General features: G+C 40.2%; 1 protein-coding gene across 1 annotated transcript; it reads left to right on the top strand.

Annotated features, from left to right (window-relative positions):
- The first annotated feature begins 712 nt into the window (after nucleotides 1–712).
- On the top strand, nucleotides 713–21,773 carry LOC123492208 (POU domain, class 2, transcription factor 3-like). The gene is made up of 13 exons (XM_045224539.1): nucleotides 713–826; nucleotides 1,193–1,249; nucleotides 12,656–12,690; nucleotides 14,505–14,606; nucleotides 14,895–15,006; nucleotides 15,384–15,472; nucleotides 15,864–16,040; nucleotides 16,598–16,739; nucleotides 17,468–17,601; nucleotides 18,326–18,490; nucleotides 20,368–20,410; nucleotides 20,762–20,873; nucleotides 21,115–21,773. The coding sequence occupies exons 2-13, from the start codon at nucleotides 1,201–1,203 to the stop codon at nucleotides 21,155–21,157; spliced, it is 1,203 nt and encodes a 400-aa protein (XP_045080474.1). The 5' UTR covers nucleotides 713–826; nucleotides 1,193–1,200; the 3' UTR covers nucleotides 21,158–21,773.
- The last annotated feature ends 422 nt before the right edge of the window (nucleotides 21,774–22,195 follow it).

The raw sequence follows: 22,195 nt of genomic DNA, 5'->3' as shown, positions 1-22,195 counted from the left end.
ACTCTCTTTATGTGTCTTAAGTTTGACCAACTTCATTTGCCTAAAGGTCTTTGTGTCTCATGCCTTATTTTCTTTATGTTTAGATGTCATTCAGGCAGACAGACCTGTGGTTGTTGCATCATCTCAAAACATGTTAGCACAATGTTTTGCAGTGAATAGAAACGGATGAGAATGCACTTGAACCAAACCTGTCATCACGATTTATACATTAATAAAATGTTATAAATGCTTATGAATTGTAATGCTTATAATGCTTGTAAATGCACATGTTTATAAATGTTTACAAATAATGAAATACTAATTTATTGATGATTAAATACAGCTTATTCATGAAAGGTACTATAAAGTATTAACCCCATTTTGGCGGTCTGCCCATTTTGTCTGCTCATTGGTAGATTTCAATCTTGTTCCACAGTAACAAATAACTATAATGTAAAGCTTATTATTCTTTCCACAATTTGCCCTGCTTTGATGCTAAGTTATTATTGCAACATGCTGTCCACTTATTCATCCCTTTATACAAACACATACACACATACACTGAAAAGCAACTTTTCTAAGTTCGCAGTCAACCCATTGTTGTTTTATGCAAAAATAATGAGACTGGATAGGACACACCGAGAGACTTATGCAAATTACTCTCTATCTGCCTGTGTGGGGTGCTGAAAAAGGTGCATTTTCCTCCACTAACCCACTTAGGTAAATGCAGATGACCACTAGTGGATATTAGACATTTCCATCCCAATACCAGCATCTTTTTAGAGAGAAGGGGACATATTCACATAGTGCTATCTAAACCAGTGAGTGGAACAATTGTTAAATCCAGGTAAGTAATTACTATTATTATAATTTTTTCAAAATGACCTGTTCAAGTTTTAAATGCTTATATTCAATGTAATATAAAGTTATATTTTTGAGCCATTTCACCAAACGTTGCGAGTGTCTGTTGACTTGATTCATTTGGTTTTGACTGAGTTCAGATAGGGAGGAGAGCTGAAGCAACTGTGGTGAATACTGAATGGGGATACCCTCCAACTTATGAATATTATAACAGCAATCACATGTGGGAGAAAATTTGAAAGTACACCGCATTAGAATAACCTCAAGATCATTTTACTGGTAGAGCTGAGTGCTGCATTGTCCCGGCGAAGTTACAATCCTTTAGGAAAATCAGCAGTATTTATCATTACAGATATTAAGATGAGCACAGACGGAGTGGAACACTCAGAGGCACACAATGAACAAGCAGGTAAGGATGTTTCACCTTTTAATGTCTACTTTTAATTTGTCCGTTTGTCGTTATCTCTTGTCAGGTGTATTAGAAAAAATTATTATGATTACATATATCTTGGAAAGTTATGATGTTTACTTTTCTCCTCCATCGCACTGCTAAACGTATTTCTTAGTGAAGGTGGTGTTAAAAACAAAATAACCTTACAGAAAGACATTTCTGCTTATTCGTATGTTAAGACTACAAACATTTAATTTCAACATTTCTTTATTTGATCACTTTTAGTAGCACAAGATGATTTTGTCATGAAGAAAGAATATATGCATTTAATTATTTTATTATTATTTATGCATTTTTAATTACATAATATCTCTGAAGAATCATAGCATGCTTAGTATCCCTGGATGTGTGGTACATACTTTCATACAGATTTGTACTGAAAAATAGCTCATTTTGCTTTTTTAATTGAAATGATTAACTGAAACAGACAATTATTTACTGAAACAGAACACCCCCAATAACATTGAATATTATACACTAACTGTTGACAGTAAATGTTTTAGTGTGTGTGTTTTTCTTACCCAAATGATGTCATGGAATTTGGATGCAAGGGTATGTGAAGCCTCCAGGCTGACCATGAAAGTTTCACATTGCTATGGTTGTTTTAATCCTCAAACCTTATTTCTGAAGTTATGGTGTGTCTGGACATTTGTTTTGATAGCTTTAGGCTATATTGATCAAAAACACTGTAAATGTGTCTCAGCATTTCTTGTACAATCCTTTGCTGATAAGTGGGGGATTAGGGTGTGTTGATTACCACAGTGTGAATAGTGAATTACTATTTCTCTGTATAATCTTTCTGATTGAAAGTATCTTATCAACAGCCAAAATCTCCCCCCAAAAACACTTGGAATAAGTGTTTAAGTGTTTCTAAAAGTGTTTCTAAAATTGGATGTGTTGATTCTGTTGGTTGGAGGCTCTACCAGGATGTAATGTCTGTATCTCAAGCTGTTTGCAGAGAAGCTGCCATAGCCCCAGGTGACATGGACGAAGTGGTAAAATACAGAACAAACTAAATGAAAATGTGGAACTTGGATTCAGATAGAGCAGCGTAGTGTATGGAAGTGAATTACTGTAATTCTTTACATTTTAGGACAAAATCTGACAAAATAGGCTTTTAAAGTTCCATCATGCTGTTGCCTCAGCGATCATTCAAGCAAATCACTGTAAAACATACAACTTAGAAAAGTCCAAATACATTACATGTCCAAGTTGGCTGGACTTAAAATTGGGATAATTTGAATACAATCAGAATAAAAACTTTGGCAAATTTAGGAATTCATGTTAGTAGAACTTTCCTGCCCCAAAGTTGAGTAAACTTGAAGTCAGAGTATAGCAGCAGCTGGAAGCCTTAACCTTTTATGTTGAATCAACTTCACCTCAAAGGATCCTACCAGGATCACACCAGATATTATTTCATATAATCTAACACTAATAGCCACAACACTATGCAAGACCATCAGGTCAGAGAGGAAATGATCACAATAATTTTACCCTGATAGTAATGATATCATATATCTTTTCACACAGCTTGCGGTTCATTGTTTTATTGTGTTCTTTTTCAACACAAATGAACCAAAATTAAACAAACAACTTGACTCCCTAATTGAAAAGTGAATGAAAGGTCTGCATGAAATATACACTACCGGTCAAAAGTTTTAGAACACCTACTCATTCAAGGGTTTTTCTTTATTTTTACTATTTTCTACATTGTAGAATAATAGTGAAGACATCAAAACTATGAAATAACACATATGGAATCATGTAGTAACCAAAAAAGTGTTAAACAAATCAAAATATATTTTATATTTGAGATTCTTCAAATAGCCACCCTTTGCCTTTATCTGTTTTTTATAACCAGGTTTGCTGTTCATTTGAGCAATATGAGATGGAAGGGAATTCCATGCAATAATGGCTCTATGTAATACTGTACACTTTCTTGAATTTGTTCTGGATTTGGGGACTATGAAAAGACCCCTGGTGGCATGTCTGGTGGGGTAAGTGTGTGTGTCAGAGCTGTGCGTAAGTTGACTATGCAAACAATTTGGAATTTTCAACACATTAATGTTTCTTACAAAAAGAAGAAGTGATGCAGTCAGTCTCTCCTCAACTCTTAGGAAAGAGAGACTGGCATGCATAGTATTTACAGTGGGGAAAAAAAGTATTTAGTCAGCCACCAATTGTGCAAGTTCTCCCACTTAAAAAGATGAGAGAGGCCTGTAATTTTCATCATAGGTACACGTCAACTATGACAGACAAAATGAGATTTTTTTTCTCCAGAAAATCACATTGTAGGATTTTTAATGAATTTATTTGCAAATTATGGTGGAAAATAAGTATTTGGTCAATAACAAAAGTTTCTCAATACTTTGTTATATACCCTTTGTTGGCAATGACACAGGTCAAACGTTTTCTGTAAGTCTTCACAAGGTTTTCACACACTGTTGCTGGTATTTTGGCCCATTCCTCCATGCAGATCTCTTCTAGAGCAGTGATGTTTTGGGGCTGTCGCTGGGCAACACGGACTTTCAACTCCCTCCAAAGATTTTCTATGGGGTTGAGATCTGGAGACTGGCTAGGCCACTCCAGGACCTTGAAATGCTTCTTACGAAGCCACTCCTTCGTTGCCCGGGAGGTGTGTTTGGGATCATTATCATGCTGAAAGACCCAGCCACGTTTCATCTTCAATGCCCTTGCTGATGGAAGGAGGTTTTCACTCAAAATCTCACGATACATGGCCCCATTCATTCTTTCCTTTACACGGATCAGTCGTCCTGGTCCCTTTGCAGAAAAACTGCCCCAAAGCATGTTGTTTCCACCCCCATGCTTCACAGTAGGTATGGTGTTCTTTGGATGCAACTCAGCATTCTTTGTCCTCCAAACACGACGAGTTGAGTTTTTACCAAAAAGTTCTATTTTGGTTTCATCTGACCATATGACATTCTCCCAATCCTCTTCTGGATCATCCAAATGCACTCTAGCAAACTTCAGACGGGCCTGGACATGTACTGGCTTAAGCAGGGGGACACATCTGGCACTGCAGGATTTGAGTCCCTGGCGGCGTAGTGTGTTACTGATGGTAGGCTTTGTTGCTTTGTTACTTTGGTCCCAGCTCTCTGCAGGTCATTCACTAGGTCCCCCTGTGTGGTTCTGGGATCTTTGCTCACCGTTCTTGTGATCATTTTGACCCCACGGGGTGAGATCTTGCGTGGAGCCCCAGATCGAGGGAGATTATCAGTGGTCTTGTATGTCTTCCATTTCCTAATAATTGCTCCCACAGTTGATTTCTTCAAACCAAGCTGCTTACCTATTGCAGATTCAGTCTTCCCAGCCTGGTGCAGGTCTACAATTTTGTTTCTGGTGTCCTTTGACAGCTCTTTGGTCTTGGCCATAGTGGAGTTTGGAGTGTGACTGTTTGAGGTTGTGGACAGGTGTCTTTTATACTGATAACAAGTTCAAACAGGTGCCATTAATACAGGTAACGAGTGGAGGACAGAGGAGCCTCTTAAAGAAGAAGTTACAGGTCTGTGAGAGCCAGAAATCTTGCTTGTTTGTAGGTGACCAAATACTTATTTTCCACCATAATTTGCAAATAAATTCATAAAAAATCCTACAATGTGATTTTCTGGATTTTCTTTCTCAATTTGTCTGTCATAGTTGACGTGTACCTATGATGAAAATTACAGGCCTCTCTCATCTTTTTAAGTGGGAGAACTTGCACAATTGGTGGCTGACTAACTACTTTTTTAGCCCTCTGATTACAATTAAGAACAAGACGTGCCGCTCTGTTCTAGGCCAGCTGCAGTTTGACTAGGTCTTACTTAGCAGCACTTGACCACATGGCTGGACAATAATCAATATAAGACAAAACTAGAGCCTGCAGGACTTGCTTTGTGGAGTGTGGTGTCAAAAAAGCAGAAGCATCTCTTTATTACGGACAGACCTCTCCCCATCTTTACAACCATTGAATCTATATGTTTTGACCATGACAGTTTACAATCTAAGGTAACACCAAGTAATTTAGTCTCCTCAACTTGTTCAACAGCCACACCATTCATTACCAGATTCAGCTGACGTCTAGAGCTTAGGGAATGATTTGTACCAAATACTGTGCTCTTAGTTTTAGAGATGTTCAGGACCAGTTTATTACTGGCAACCCATTCCAAAACTGACTGCAACTCCTTGTTAAGGGTTTCAGGGACTTCATTAGCTGTGGTTGCTGACACGTACAGTTGAAGTAAGAAGTTTACATACACCTTAGCCAAATGCATTTAAACTCAGTTTTTCATAATTCCTGACATTTAGTCCTCGTAAAAATTCCCTGTCTTAGGTCAGTTAGGATCCCCACTTTATTTTAAGAATGTGAAATGCCAGAATAATAGTTGAGAGAATGATTTATTTAAGCTTTTATTTCTTTCATCACATTCCCAGTGGGTCAGAAGTTTACATACACTCAATTAGTATTTGGTAGCATTGCCTTTAAATTGTTTAACTTGGGTCAAACGTTTCGGGTAGCCTTCCACAAGCTCCCCACAATAAGTTGGGTGAATTTTGGCCCATTCCTCCTGACAGAGCTGGTGTAACTGAGTCAGGTTTGTAGGCCTCCTTGCTCGCACACGCTTTTTCAGTTCTGCCCACAAATGTTCTATAGGATTGAGGTCAGGGCTTTGTGATGGCCACTCCAATACCTTGACTTTGTTGTCCTTAAGCCATTTTGCCACAACTTTGGAAGTATGCTTGGGGTCATTGTCCATTTGGAAGACCCATTTGCGACCAAGGTTTAACTTCCTGACTGATGTCTTGAGATGTTGCTTCAATATATCCACATAATTTTCCTTCCTCATGATACCATCTATTTTGTGAAGTGCACCAGTCCCTCCTGCAGAAAAGCACCCCCACAGCATGATGCTGCCACCCCCGTGCTTCACAGTTGGGATGGTTTTCTTCGGCTTGCAAGCCACCCCCTTTTTCCTCCAAACATAATGATGGTCATTATGGCCAAACAGTTCTATTTTTGTTTCATCAGACCAGAGGACATTTCTCCAAAAAGTACGATATTTGTCCCCATGTACGATATTTGTCCCCATGTGCAGTTGCAAACCGTAGTCTGGCTTTTTTATGGTGGTTTTGGAGCAGTGGCTTCTTCCTTGCTGACGGCCTTTCAGGTTATGTCGATATAGGACTCGTTTTACTGTGGATATAGATACTTTTGTACCTGTTTCCTCCAGCATCTTCACAAGGTCCTTTGCTGTTGTTCTGGGATTGATTTGCACTTTTCGCACCAAAGTACGTTCATCTCTAGGAGACAGAACGCGTCTCCTTCCTGAGCGGTATGATGGCTGCGTGGTCCCATGGTGTTTATACTTGCGTATTATTGTTTGTACAGATTAACGTGGTTCCTTCAGACGTTTGGAAATTGCTCCCAAGGATGAACCAGACTTGTGGAGGTCTACAATTTCTTTTTCTGAGGTCTTGGCTGATTTCTTTTGATTTTCCCATGATGTCAAGCAAAGAGGCACTGAGTTTGAAGGTAGGCCTTGAAATACATCCACAGGTACACCTCCAATTGACACAAATGATGTCAATTAGCCTATCAGAAGCTTCTAAAGCCATGACATCATTTTCTGGAATTTTCCAAGCTGTTTAAAGGCACAGTCAACTTAGTATATGTAAACTTCTGACCCACTGGAATTGTGATACAGTGAATTTTAAGTGAAATAATCTGTCTGTAAACAATTGTTGGAAAAATGACTTGTGTCATGCACAAAGTAGATGTCCTAACCGACTCTCCAAAACTATAGTTTGTTAACAAGACATTTGTGGAGTGGTTGAAAAACGAGTTTTAATGACTCCAACCTAAGTGTATGTAAACCTCCGACTTCAACTGTATATGGTTGAATCATCAGCATACACAGGCTTTGTTTAATGCCAGTGGCATGTCATTGGTAAAAATATAAAAAAGTAGAGGGCCTAGAGACCTACCCTGCGGTACACCACACCCTACATGTTTGACATTAGAGAAGCTTCCATTAAAGAAAACCCTCTGAGTTGTATTAAATAGATCCACGATATGCCAGAGGTTAAAAAGTAATAAAACATACGTTTTCTCAACAAAAGGTTATGGTCAATAATATCAAAGGCTGCACTGAAATCTAACAGTACAGCTCCCACAATCTTCTTATTATCAATTTCTTTCAACCAATCATCAGTAATTTGTGTCAGTGCATCACATGTTGAGTGCCCTTCTCTATAAGCTTGCTGAAAGTCTGTTGTCAATTTGTTTACAGAGAAACAGCATTGTATTTGGTCACAATTTTTTCCGACAGTTTGCTAAAAGCTGGCAGCAAGCTGATTGGTCTGCTGTTAGAACCAGTAAAGACCGATTTATCACTCTTGGGTAATGGAATGACTTTAGCTTCCCTCCAGGCCTGAGGACAAACACCTTCTTCTAGACTCAGATTAAAGATATGACAGATAGGAGTGGCCATATAGTCAGCTACCATCCTCAGTAGCCTTCCATCTAAGTTGTCAATGACAGGAGGTTTGTCATTATTGATCGATAACAATGGTTTATCCACCTGTCCCACACTTTCCAAAATTTCCAAAATTCAAACTTACAATGCTTTTCTTTCATTATTTGTTTTTTTATACATGAATACAATGGCTCACTGTTCGTTGTTGGTATTTCCTGCTTAAGTTTTCCCACTTTGCCAATGAAGTAATCATTAAAATAACTGAATGGAGCTGAAGGTTGGGAATAATAACAACAAGATAACTAATGTAAAACACACTGTGTCAATAATAAGTATATACTGTAGGTTATAGGTTAAGAACTTTTGTGAAAGAGCACGGTTTGAAAGATATGGCATATAGAAGCAAACCGGATGGACAACATGAAAATGATCGGAGAGGTTGAGGGTAGAGGAAGTTCAGGAATAAAAACAAACAAAATAGAACTATTGTAAAATTGACTGTGTCCATAAAATGTATATAGTATGTATGAGCTGGAACTACAGTGCCTTGCAAAAGTATTCATCCCCCTTGGCGTTTTTCCTATTTTGTTGCATTACAACCTGTAATTTAAATAGATTTTTATTTGGATTTCATGTAATGGACATACACAAAATTGTCCAAATTGGTGAAGTGAAATGAAAAAAACTAACTTGTTTCAAAAAATTCTAAAAAATAAATAACGGAAAAGTGGTGCGTGCATATGTATTCACCCCCTTTGCTATGAAGCCCCTAAATACGATCTGGTGCAACCAATTACCTTCAGAAGTCACATAATTAGTTAAATAAAGTCCACCTGTGTGCAATCTAAGTGTCACATGATCTGTCACATGATCTCAGTATATATACACGTGTTCTGTAAGGCCCCAGAGTCTGCAACACCACTAAGCAAGGGGCACCACCAAGCAAGCGGCACCATGAAGACCAAGGAGCTCTCCAAACAGGTCAGGGACAAAGTTGTGGAGAAGTACAGATCAGGGTTGGGTTATAAAGAAATATCAGAAACTTTGAACATCCTACGGAGCACCATTAAATCCATTATTTAAAAATGGAAAGAATATGGCACCACAATAAACCTGCCAAGACAGGGCCGCCCACCAAAACTCACGGACCAGGCAAGGAGGGCATTAATCAGAGAGGCAACAAAGAGACCAAAGATAACCCTTAAGGAGCTGCAAAGCTCCACAGCGGAGATTGGAGTATCTGTCCATAGGACCACTTTAAGCCGTACACTCCACAGAGCTGTGCTTTACGGAAGAGTGGCCAGAAAAAAGCCAATGCTTAAAGAAAGAAAATAAGCAAACACGTTTGGTGTGCGCCTAAAGCTATGTGGGAGACTCCCCAAAAATATGGAAGAAGGTACGTTTCTGATATTTTTTTATAACCCAACCCTGATCTGTACTTCTCCACAACTTTGTCCCTGACCTGTTTGGAGAGCTCCATGGTCTTCATGGTGCCGCTTGCTTGGTGGTGCCCCTTGCTTACTGGTGTTGCAGACTCTGGGGCCTTTCAGAACAGGTGTATATATACTGAGATCATGTGACACTTAGATTGCACACAGGTGGACTTTATTTAACTAATTATGTGACTTCTGAAGGTAATTGGTTGCACCAGATCGTATTTAGGGGCTTCATAGCAAAGGGGGTGAATACATATGCACGCACCACTTTTCCGTTATTTATTTTTTTTCGTTTCACTTCACCAATTTGGACTATTTTGTGTATGTCCATTACATGAAATCCAAATAAAAATCAATTTAAATTACAGGTTGTAATGCAACAAAATAGGAAAAACGCCAAGGGGGATGAATACTTTTGCAAGGCACTGTATGTATGTATGTATGTGTATATGTATGTATTTATATGTGTATGTATGTATGTATGTATGTATGTACACTACCGGTCAAAGGTTTGGACACACCTAGTCATTCAAGGGTTTTTCTTTATTTTTACAATTTTCTTCATTGTAGAATAATAGTGAAGACATCAAAACTATAAAATAACACATATGGTATCATGTATTAACCAAAAAAGTGTTAAATAAATCAAAATATATTTAATATGCTGAGCACTTGTTGGCTGCTTTTACTTCACTCTGCGGTCCGACTCGTCTCAAACCATCTCAATTTGGTTGAGGTCGGGGGATTGTGGAGACCAGGTCATCTGATGCAGCACTCTCCTTCTTGGGAAAATAGTCATTGTCCTGTTGAAAGAAAAATTATAGCCCTACTAAGCCCAAACCAGATGGGATGGCGTATCGCTGCAGAACGCTTTGGTAGCCATGCTGGTTAAGTGTGCCTTGAATACTAAATAAATCACAGACAGTGTCACCAGTTAATTGAAATGCATTCCTCATGAAGCTGGTTGAGAGAATGCCAAGAGTGTGCAAAGCTGTCATCAACGCAAAGGGTGGCTATTTGAAGAATCTCAAATATAAAATATATTTTGATTTGTTTAACACTTTTTTTGTTACTACAATATTCCATACGTGTTATTTCATAGTTTTGATGTCTTCACTATTATTCTACAATGTAGAAAATAGTAAAAATAAAGAAAAACCCTTGAATGAGTAGGTGTTCTAAAACTTTTGACTGGTAGTGTAGGTCAGAAAGAGAGTTCTCTGTATGTAAATTGTCCCTTTGAGAAGATGTCCCTTAAGCAAAAAGATTAATAGATATTGTATGATATTTTACAACAGGGAGACCTTTATCTTTTGATGACATTCTTTCCAGAAACTGAATTAAGAGTGTATTTGCTGAGTTATCAACATATTTTTATTGTATAATTACAATGATTAATTGCAGAAAGTGGCTAGCCAGATATTGCTCTCAGAGGTGCATTTGATTTCCATAGCAGCGTATCCTGGATGGAAGGTGTTGACACTTCAGTTTTGACTGCAAACCTGTCTGAGTAGTCATCCAGAGCATGCAACCAGACAGACTATTCTGAGTGTCAACTCCTTCCATCATCTAGGACATGCTGCTGTGCAAATCAAATGCACTTTTGAAAGCACTATCCAGGGAGCCACTAAAGGTTTATAGTCTCTTCAGGATATGGGTTAGAATAATGCAGGCAGTGGCCTGGGGTGGTCTAAGGGTCTAAAGGGCCCTTCATACTTCATGCAAACAGAGCAACGGAGCGTCATATATGGTCCGTTAAAAAAATGACAGCCACACAAAAGTACATAGAACTACGTGTGAAAACGAGCTCCTTCACTCTGTTTGAGTATGTAGAGGCCTTGAGCCGCTTCCTCTGGAGCACATGTATGGTGTACCGCTGCCAGCATGGGTTTGAATCCGGCCCACTGCTCTTTCAGCACCCTTTTTTCAACCTTTCTCTATCTCTCTATCAAATAAACATACCACATATTAAAAAGAATAATGCAGGTTTAATTAACTTGACTAAAAATAAATGTGGGCATGAGTGAGTGAGTCCATACAGGCAACTTTGCTGCAGTGACATGACTTCTCACAATTATGTAAAACATTCACAACATCAACCAGTAAGTAAATAAATCTCACAACACTATTCATTAATTTGTCTAGAAGTGAACCATTATCAACCTTGGTACTGTATATTATGGGAAACAAAATCAGAAGACACTTTTTATCAAAGCTTTTAGAATTACAAGGGAATTAATTATGATATGAACATATATGGGAGTTAAAATTCCTTTGCACTAGTGACACTTGTGAAGGGACCGAATGCGATCAACCCCAGCCTTCCAATGTTAAAATGCGATTGAACTGACATAAGGGGGAGTTGAATGCTGCCAGATAATACTATATAATACAATAGTAGAATAATAATAATACAGTATACATAGTGTTCAAAGTTTTGTTCTATTCTGTGTTGCCAATGCTATCCCAGTTCCATTATAGTTCTGGGTCTGGAGTTAGTCAATGTGTGTAGTGCACCTGGGGGTCTGTAAACATTACAATGGAAAGGCCTGAAAAGGTTGCCAAGGCTACACTGCTGATTTGCATGGCTCCATGATTTCCATACTGGACGTTTGGCCTCGGGGGGTGGGAGATTTCCATACTGTGGGTTGAGCAGGCACATCACTCGCCGCAAACTCCCAGAGGTCCTATTTGAAATACAAATGAGGGAAGATTACCTGCACAGCAGACCTTTGAACTCTCTGTCTGTCTCGTATGGCATCGTTGTGTTGTAGGGAGGGTGCCAGTGTCTTAAAAGGGTTAATGTGATCATAACCTTTGTAATCATTCACTCCATATTGTGGTGAATCATCCATATGGCTGTGTTGGATTTTTTACATTATAGCCCTGATGAAGATATATATGGTCAGTGTCAAGAAACTGTCTAAATAAACTACATCTTGTGTATTTTTATCCTACATATTGAGGACACACTTGTGAGGCACAAGGGCTTCTCAGTTTCAATGGGCATGGCGTCTCTGTATGTGGTTTGTCCTGTAAGACTTTACAATAACTTTCATGAAAATATGTATAAACTATTTATAAACTATTAATAAATAAGTATTTCATCATTTGTAAACATTTATTAACAATTATAAGTATTATGAGCACTACAATTTCTAATCATTTATAAAATGTATGATAATTTAGAAACTATTTATAAACATTTACAAGCATTTATAATGCCTTATTCATGAGAGTTATTATAAAGTGTTAGCGATTTGCCTATTATTCCGGTTTGTAGCTTAATTATCAAAAAACATCCATACTGTTATCCAGAGTGCTACTTCAGGTGTAGGCCTGTTCTAATAAACAGAAAGCAATTTGACCCTAAATGTGGCCCTAATATGCTTGGGGATAGGTAGGACATTGTAATATATGACTGTCTAATAATTGATATTTACTTTCTCCTGCAGACAATGAACAAAATGGAATCGACTTCACCAGACAAGTGAGTATAGAAAACAAATTTAATTTTAACTTCAGATTAGCTATCCATAAGTGGGAATGAATTAAAGTGTGAGCAACTTTCTGTCTCAGAAGTGATAGTAGGACATTACAGAAAAACTATGTTTATCATTTATTTTATAGAGAAAAACTTGAAAGGTTTTTACTTCATACCATATGTCTCCAAACAATTGGTCTTGTCCATGTAAGATTTCGTAACAAAAATATTGATTGTGAATTCCGTCAATACTGAAAGCAATGTACTCTAGTCTGTGTAAATAATGTAATAAGAACATCTAGTATCACATTACATGAACTGAATACGACTTATTGTAAGTGTGCTGGACAGTTCCACTAAGATCATGATATTTCTCACACCACTGTTTATATACCTCAAAATGTCCACCTATTATTATAACCTATTACCTATAAGTTATTCCTAAACTATGTCTATCCATTTGGCATTGGGAGATCGTTAAAGGGAGGTTTATTGTTTTAGTCCTGGGGGTTATTTGCATACTGCACTGCCCGAGGGGAGGGTGTTTATCAGAGTTTGTATCTTGTTTAACAAGTCCTGCAGCCTAACCCAACCGGTCAAGGAACACACACACGCGCGCACGCGCACACACACACACACACACACACACACACACACACACACACACACACACACACACACACACACACACACACACACACACACACACGTACGTAATCTATGACAGTGTTTCCCAACTCCAGTCCTCAAGTACCCTCAACAGTACACATTTTTATTGTAGCTCCTGATTAAACTTGTCAACTAATCATCAAGCCCTCAATGAATTAAATCAGGTGTGTTTGTCTGGGGCTACAACAAAAATGTGCGCTGTTGGGAGTACTGGAGGACTGGAGTTGGGCTGTTGGGGGTACTGGAGGACTGGGGTTGGGCTGTTGGGGGTACTGGAGGACTGGAGTTGGGCTGTTGGGGGCACTGGAGGACTGGAGTTGGGCTGTTGGGGGTACTGGAGGACTGGAGTTGGGCTGTTGGGGGTACTGGAGGACTGGGGTTGGGCTGCTGGGGGTACTGGAGGACTGGAGTTGGTCTGTTGGGGATACTGGAGGACTGGAGTTGGGCTGTTGGGGGTACTGGAGGACTGGAGTTGGGCTGTTGGGGGTACTGGAGGACTGGGGTTGGGCTGCTGGGGGTACTGGAGGACTGGAGTTGGGCTGTTGGGGGCACTGGAGGACTGGAGTTGGGCTGTTGGGGGTACTGGAGGACTGGAGTTGGTCTGTTGGGGATACTGGAGGACTGGAGTTGGGCTGTTGGGGGTACTGGAGGCTGGAGTTGGGCTGTTGGGCTGTTGGGGGTACTGGAGGACTGGAGTTGGGCTGTTGGAGGTACTGGAGGATCAGAGTTGGGCTGTTGGGGGTACTGGAGGACTGGAGTTGGGCTGTTGGGGGTACTGGAGGACTGGAGTTGGGCTGTTGGGAGTACTGGAGAACTGGAGTTGGGCTGTTGGGGGTACTGGAGGACTAGAGTTGGGCTGTTGGGGATACTGGAGGACTGGAGTTGGGCTGTTGGGAGTACTGGAGGATTGGAGTTGGGCTGTTGGGAGTACTGGAGGATTGGAGTTGGAATAACACATACTGTATATGGCAAGATAGACCAAATGTCAGCCTGATTGTTCTATGTCAATTGGTCACACACAAATTATATCCACATTTCCAGTGAAAACGACAAGACCGTGTTTATGTACTGTTATTCTTCTAAAGACAATTGCATCATCAAAAAGTAGGAAGTAGAAAAGTGAGTGATACTGTGATGTGATTGGTTCCCAGATCAAGACAGAGGTCCTCAATGACTCTCCCCATTCTGTCTCATCACACAAGGCATGTCACCTGACACAAGGATCCCCAATTTCTGGTGGCCAGCTATCAGGGGTAGGTCACTCATCTTCTGTCTCAATATATCAGGGGCCATATGTATACTCTAATATGTTTGATATGCACGGCCCCTGGCCCCATGTTTAATGTCACATAAAGCTATAATTATTTATCACTTTCTAAGAATGGGAGGAAACTGTCATTCTGTAATGAGGGCATTTGGATGGTTGTTTTTTGGTTTAGATCCAGGTCTCTCGTGCAAAATAGATTTTATCTCAACAACTCACCTGGATAAATAAAGGTTAAATAAATGAAAAATCTAAGATTGTATTTCTGTTTCCACAGGAGCTCCCCTCCCTCCACACCATGCAGCAGCTGGTGCTTATGCCAGGCTCTCACCACCTCTCATCCCCCTCCTCCTTCCTCCTCTCACAGACACAACACACGGGGCACCAAGGTACATATGGACAATCAAATAATAATAATATAATAATATGCCATTTAGCAGACGCTTTTATCCAAAGCGACTTACAGTCATGTGTGCATACATTTTTACGTATGGGTGGTCCCGGGGATCGAACCCACTACCCTGGCGTTACAAGCGCCATGCTCTACCAATTGAGCTACAGAGTTGCAATATTTCGGAAACTTTCCCAAAATGCACAGATTTTTCAGCTACACCAGTTTGAGGACTCACGAAACCAGGAGAGAATAAGCAGGGAGGTAATTCTTCAAACAGGATTTCTGAAAAACCTGGGAAGTGTGAAAGTTACAATATCTATGATACTTCTCTAAACAAATTGTATCAATAACAGTCTTTTCCCCCCCGTGTAGCACTTCTGCAGCAGAATCTCCTCAGCTTTCCCACCCAGAACCAGTCAGGTCTCCTCCAGCACCAGCCTGGGTTAGCATTGACACCTCAGGTAAAAATCACACTTCTTACACCAGTTGACATGATTAGCTATATGGATGAGGCAGAGAGATTTAAGTCAAGTTATCATGTTTACTGAGAAGATAATAGGGCAACAATACAGGTCATGTATCCGGGTCCTTGAATTTGATAACAGAATTAACCCTTTACAGGACAGACCATGACAGGGATAAGGACTTATCATATAACTTTAACTGACATCAGTCAAATATATTAATATGAGGAATTATGAAGAGCGAAATTTGCATAACACACAAACATATTCCATTTTTGCATGAACAAGGTTTCGAACACTGCTAAAATTTTCACATGGCTAAACATCTACACAATGACTTTTATCATCCATTTAACAGTATTCCTCCTCACCACTGTGTTCCCTAAAGGCCATGAGTCGGTCGGGCCTGACATCGTCGTCCATGGAAAGCCACCTGGACATGTCCCACCTGCAGGTCCCCAAACACATGGGGGCCCCCCAGCAGGACGAGGCCAGTGACCTGGAGGAGCTGGAACAGTTTGCCAAGGCCTTCAAACAGAGACGCATCAAACTGGGCTTCACCCAGGTACAGAGGGCCACTGGCTTAAAATACAATACAACTTTGTCTTTTTGCCGTCTTGTGTTTTTTCCCAACCCCCCGGACACCACAAATACTGGTACATTAACACAAGTGTCTAGATGCCACAGAACAGCGCCCCTTGAACAGGTTAGGGGTTAATTGTCTTGCTCAAGGGCACAATGGCAATATGCAGCACCTGATATTGTGATTCTCACTCCCACCAGATATTTTCCTGTCAGCCCTGGGATTTGAACAGGCAACCCTTCAGTTACTGGCACGCCTCTAACCTTGAGGCTACCGCCTCTGGCTCTGATTACTGATATGCCACCTAACTTCTGTACTTGGTGTATTTGCTCATTCTGATATCATCTAACTGTTGAAACACACACAGCTCAAAGGCAGGAGTGAAGTGACTTATCATTTCTGTAGTCAACACACTTGAAGGCGATGAATAATGTAATACAGGAATTGAATTCATGACGTAGACTGAAACTAGATTATAATTTGAAAGTGTGCCGTAATCAGATTGAAATATATCCACTGTGTGTGTGTGTGTGTTTCAGGGTGATGTAGGCCTGGCTATGGGGAAGCTATATGGGAATGACTTCAGCCAGACCACCATCTCCCGCTTTGAGGCCCTCAACCTGAGCTTCAAGAATATGTGCAAGCTGAAGCCTCTACTTGAGAAGTGGCTGAGTGACGCAGGTACTATAGAGTATAACAATACACTGAGTATACTAAACATTAGGAACACCTTCATAATATTGAGTTGCACCCCCCCTTTTGCCCTAGAACAGCCTCAATTCGTCGGGGCATAGACTGTTCAAGGTGTCGACAGCGTTCCATAGGGATGCTGGCCCTTGTTGACTCCAATGCTTCCCACAGTTGTGTCAAGTTGGCTGGATGTCCTTTGGGTGGTGGACCATTCTTGATACACATGGGAAACTGTTGAGCATGAAAAATCCAGCAGCGTTGCAGTTCTTGACACACTCAAACTGGTGCGCCTGACACCTACTACCATACCCCGTTCAAAGGCACTTAAATCTTTTGTCTTGCCCATTCACCCTCTGAATGGCATAAATACACAATCCATGTCTCAATTGTCTCAAAGCTTAACCTGTCTCCTCTCCTTCATCTGCACGGATTGAAGTAGATTTAACAGGTGACATCAATAAGGGATCATAGCTTTCACCTGGATTAACTTGGTCAGTCAGTCTATGTCATGGAAAGAGCAGGTGTTCCTAATGTTTTGTATACTCAGTGTATATTTTTTTGATGGCTTGGTATTTCTGAATCATCTACATCATTTGCCATTGCATGTTTTTACACACGATTTCTATGTCGAGAGGATATTTAATTTGTTTTATTGGCAGGAAATTTATTTTAGAGGAAATGTACATCGGTAAATCATGTTCATGCTCTTTTCACATCAGAGAATTCCCCCTCCGACTCTATGACCAACGGTGTCACTCTACCCCCCCTGATGGAAGGATATGGAAGGAAAAGGAAAAAGAGAACAAGCATAGAAACCAACATCAAGCACACCCTGGAGAAACGCTTCCATGATGTGAGTTAACTCTGTCTGTCCTCTAATATTGTCCCCTGCATTTCCAATCATAAATGCTGAACGTAATTTAGGAACTGTTGATATAAGTCGTATTTAAAAGCACTTTTCCATGCTTTCCAGGGAGCAAAACAATCCACCATCATGCACATTGTTGTGATACTTGAGTGACTACATAGCAGCCATTTTGAGTTAGTTGCAATGCGGATACATATGATATGGCTTATTTTAAGACATTATAAATGTGAATGAAAAAAAAATATATATAATAATAATAACAAAAAAAATAATGTATGCACTCACTAACTGTAAGTCGCTCTGAATAAGAGAGTCTGCTAAATGACATAAATGTAAATGAAGGCTACCCGAAATGTTTGACCCAAGTTAAACAATTTAAAGGCAATGCTACCAAATTCTAATTGAGTGTATGTAAACTTCTGACCCACTGGGAATGTGATGAAAGAAATAAAAGCTGAAATAAATCATTCTCTTTACTATTATTCTGACATTTCACATTCTTAAAATAAAGTGGTTATCCTAACTGACCTAAAACAGGGAATTTTTACTAGGATTAAACGTCAGGAATAGTGAAAAACTGAGTTTAAATGTATTTGGCTAAGGTGTATGTAAACTTCAGACTTCAACTGTACATATGATATGCCTTATTACAAGACATTATAAAGGTTCATGCATGCTTATAGCACCTAATACCAATGTTTCTATTCAGAACCCCAAGCCTAACTCGGAGGAGATCATGCTGATCTCAGAGCAGCTGTCTATGGAGAAGGAGGTGGTGCGGGTGTGGTTCTGTAACCGCAGACAGAAGGAGAAGAGGATCTACTGCCCCGTGTCCACCTCACCAATGAAATCACACAACTTCAACTCCAGAATGGTTAGCCTTAAATCTCTCAGTTACAGTGAGGGAAAAAAGTATTTGATCTCCTGCTGATTTTGTACGTTTGCCCACTGACAAAGACATGATCAGTCTATAATTTTAATGGTAGGTTTATTTGAACAGTGAGAGACAGAATAACAACAACAAAATCCAGAAAAACGCATGTCAAAAATGTTATAAATTGATTTGCATTTTAATGAGGGAAATAAGTATTTGACCCCTCTGCAAAACATGACTTAGTACTTGGTGGTAAAACCCTTGTTGGCAATTACAGAGGTCAGACGTTTCTTGTAGTTGGCCACCAGGTTTGCACACATCTCATGAGGGATTTTGTCCCACTCCTCTTTGCAGATCTTCTCCAAGTCATTAAGGTTTCGAGGCTGACGTTTGGCAACTCAAACCTTCACCTCCCTCCACAGATTTTCTATGGGATTAAGGTCTGGAGACTGGCTAGGCCACTCCAGGACCTTAATGTGCTTCTTCTTGAGCCACTCCTTTGTTGCCTTGGCCGTGTGTTTTGGGTCATTGTCATGCTGGAATACCCATCCACGACCCATTTTCAATGCCCTGGCTGAGGGAAGGAGGTTCTCACCCAAGATTTGACGGTACATGGCCCCGTCCATCGTCCCTTTGATGCAGTGAAGTTGTCCTGTCCCCTTAGCAGAAAAACACTCCCAAAGCATAATGTTTCCACCTCCATGTTTGACGGTGGGGATTGTGTTCTTGGGGTCATAGGCAGCATTCCTCCTCCTCCAAACACGGCGAGTTGAGTTGATGCCAAAGAGCTCGATTTTGGTCTCATCTGACCACAACACTTTCACCCAGTTCTCCTCTGAATCATTCAGATGTTCATTGGCAAACTTCAGACGGGCCTGTATATGTGCTTTCTTGAGCAGGGGGACCTTGCGGGCACTGCAGGATTTCAGTCTTTCACGGCGTAGTGTGTTACCAATTGTTTTCTTGGTGACTATGGTCCCAGCTGCCTTGAGATCATTGACAAGATCCTCCCGTGTAGTTCTGGGCTGATTCCTCACCATTCTCATGATCATTGCAACTCCACAGGGTGAGATCTTGCATGGAGCCCCAGGCCAAGGGAGATTGACAGTTATTTTGTGTTTCTTCCATTTGCGAATAATCGCACCAACTGTTGTCACCTTCTCACCAAGCTGCTTGGCGAGGGTCTTGTAGCCCATTCCAGCCTTGTGTAGGTCTACAATCTTGTCCCTGACATCCTTGGAGAGCTCTTTGGTCTTGGCCATGGTGGAGAGTATGGAATCTGATTGATTGATTGCTTCTGTGGACAGGTGTCCTTTATACAAGTAACAAACTGAGATTAGGAGCACTCCCTTTAAGAGTGTGCTCCTAATCTCAGTTCGTTACCTGTATAAAAGACACATGGGAGCCAGAAATCTTTCTGATTGAGAGGGGGTCAAATACTTATTTCCCTCATTAAAATGCAAATAAATTTATAACATTTTTGACATGCGTTTTTCTGGATTTTTTTGTTGTTATTCTGTCTCTCACTGTTCAAATAAACCTACCATTAAAAATTATAGACTGATCATTTCTTTGTCAGTGGACAAACGTACATAATCAGCAGGGGATCAAATACTTTTTTCCCTCACTGTATAACATTTTTGGGAAATAACGTATGTTTTTTCCTGATGGTGAAATGGCCAGCTCTGAATACATTCAGTAGCTCTCTATTTTCAAGTCAGTTTGAAAGCATATTTTCAAATAATGTTCATTGGTATGATAAAGAGTTGTGTAATGAAAGAGTAGTGTGATAGTAATGCATAGGTACGCTACAACACATTGTCAGTACATTGTCTTGTGTTTTGTCTCACCAGCCATTATGTAACACCTTGTTTCAGGCCTCCACGTCCAGATCATACAGCCCTCCTGCTTCAGGTGTAGGCAAGTGTAAAGATATGTACTTCATATAATCTGTATTTAAGACTACTTCATATAATCTGTATTTAAGACTACTTCATATAGTCTGTAGTACTTAAGACCTGTATTTAAGACTACTTCATATAGTCTGTAGTACTTAAGACCTGTATTTAAGACTACTTCATATAGTCTGTAGTACTTAAGACCTGTATTTAAGAAAAAGTAAATGGCATAGAGACATTTTCTGTGAAATCCACACTGTGTGAGAAATCAAACCTATAAAACCTTTGTCCATATGAAACACTGTATGAAGTTTCAAGCTTTCTTGTGAAGTCAGTGTGCATGTTGAATTGAGTCTATTCCTCTGTGCTCTAGTGTCATCGAGTTCCTCTCCTAATAGTCCTAGTCATGGGCCTTCACCCGGCACACTCCGGTCTGGCTCCGCTGCTCTGACCTCCCAGGTCAACCAGTCCTTCAGCTCACCAGGGTAAGGGACTCTTGCTCACCACAGCCAAGCACATGTGAACAGTGTCTATATCCCAAATGGCACCCTATTCCCTATATAGTGCACTACTTTTGACCCGATCCCTATGGGCCCTGGACAAAAGTAGTGCACTACATACGGAATAGGGTGCCATTTGGGAGACACACAGAAGATTAGTCTAACGCTGTATTGGCAACATGGCATTGTACAGATGAGAGATGAACCTGTTATCTTTGCGTTACAGGTCGTGGTATCGCACATGGAACCCTACGTCATATCACCACTGAGAAAGCCTGCCTGTTGTGGAAGAGAACTTAAGCTATCGATGTCAATGAAGGGAAACAGTAATAGATACAAACCAGCAGACACACGTGAAGACCTTTTAAAATGCTATTGGAATCAAATGTCAACTGTCATATACAATATTTATAGCATCAGTTTAGGGCACTTCTGTGGTCATATGCAGCACAAACGGAATTTGAGCCTACATTATCTACAAGAGTAAAACTATTGGAAGCAAAAAAAATGAAAAAAAGAAACACGTCAGAGTCAGGGACGGATTCTGTTAAACTACTGCCCACGCGCAAGTGGCTTATTCAGAAAACTGGATGAATATGGCCTAAATGGGGTCTACCTGGTATTTTACAGTACTGTACTCTAAGGTTTTGACTTTAGAGTCTAAACCACTGCGATTTCATTTGACCACCGGTAAATAAGATACTGTCTGTATGCCACTATGTAGCCTATGCAGCTGTATGAGTTTGATAGAATTGAGCTGCTCATGTATGTTTACAGTGCGGTTAATTTGGCCACTTCCTTTGTTATTCATCAGGAGTTCAGGTGTGAGAATAAATATGCGATGGTGTATACAGTGGGGGAAAAAAGTATTTAGTCAGCCACCAATTGTGCAAGTTCTCCCACTTAAAAAGATGATAGAGGCCTGTAATTTTCATCATAGGTACACGTCAACAATGACAGACAAAATGAGAAAAAGAAATCCAGAAAATCACATTGTAGGATTTTTAATGAATTTATTTGCAAATTATGGTGGAAAATAAGTATTTGGTCAATAACAAAAGTTTCTCAATACTTTGTTATATACCCTTTGTTGGCAATGACACAGGTCAAACGTTTTCTGTAAGTCTTCACAAGGTTTTCACACACAGTTGCTGGTATTTTGGCCCATTCCTCCACGCAGATCTCCTCTAGAGCAGTGATGTTTTGGGGCTGTCGCTGGGCAACACAGACTTTCAACTCCCTCCAAAGATTTTCTATGGGGTTGAAATCTGGAGACTGGCTAGGCCACTCCAGGACCTTGAAATGCT

Source organism: Coregonus clupeaformis, chromosome 13 (assembly GCF_020615455.1).
Source record: "Coregonus clupeaformis isolate EN_2021a chromosome 13, ASM2061545v1, whole genome shotgun sequence".
In the NCBI taxonomy this organism is placed as follows: Eukaryota; Metazoa; Chordata; class Actinopteri; order Salmoniformes; family Salmonidae; genus Coregonus; species Coregonus clupeaformis.
The sequence above is the reverse complement of the archived record's forward strand: the minus strand, read 5'-3'. Positions and strand labels throughout refer to the sequence as shown.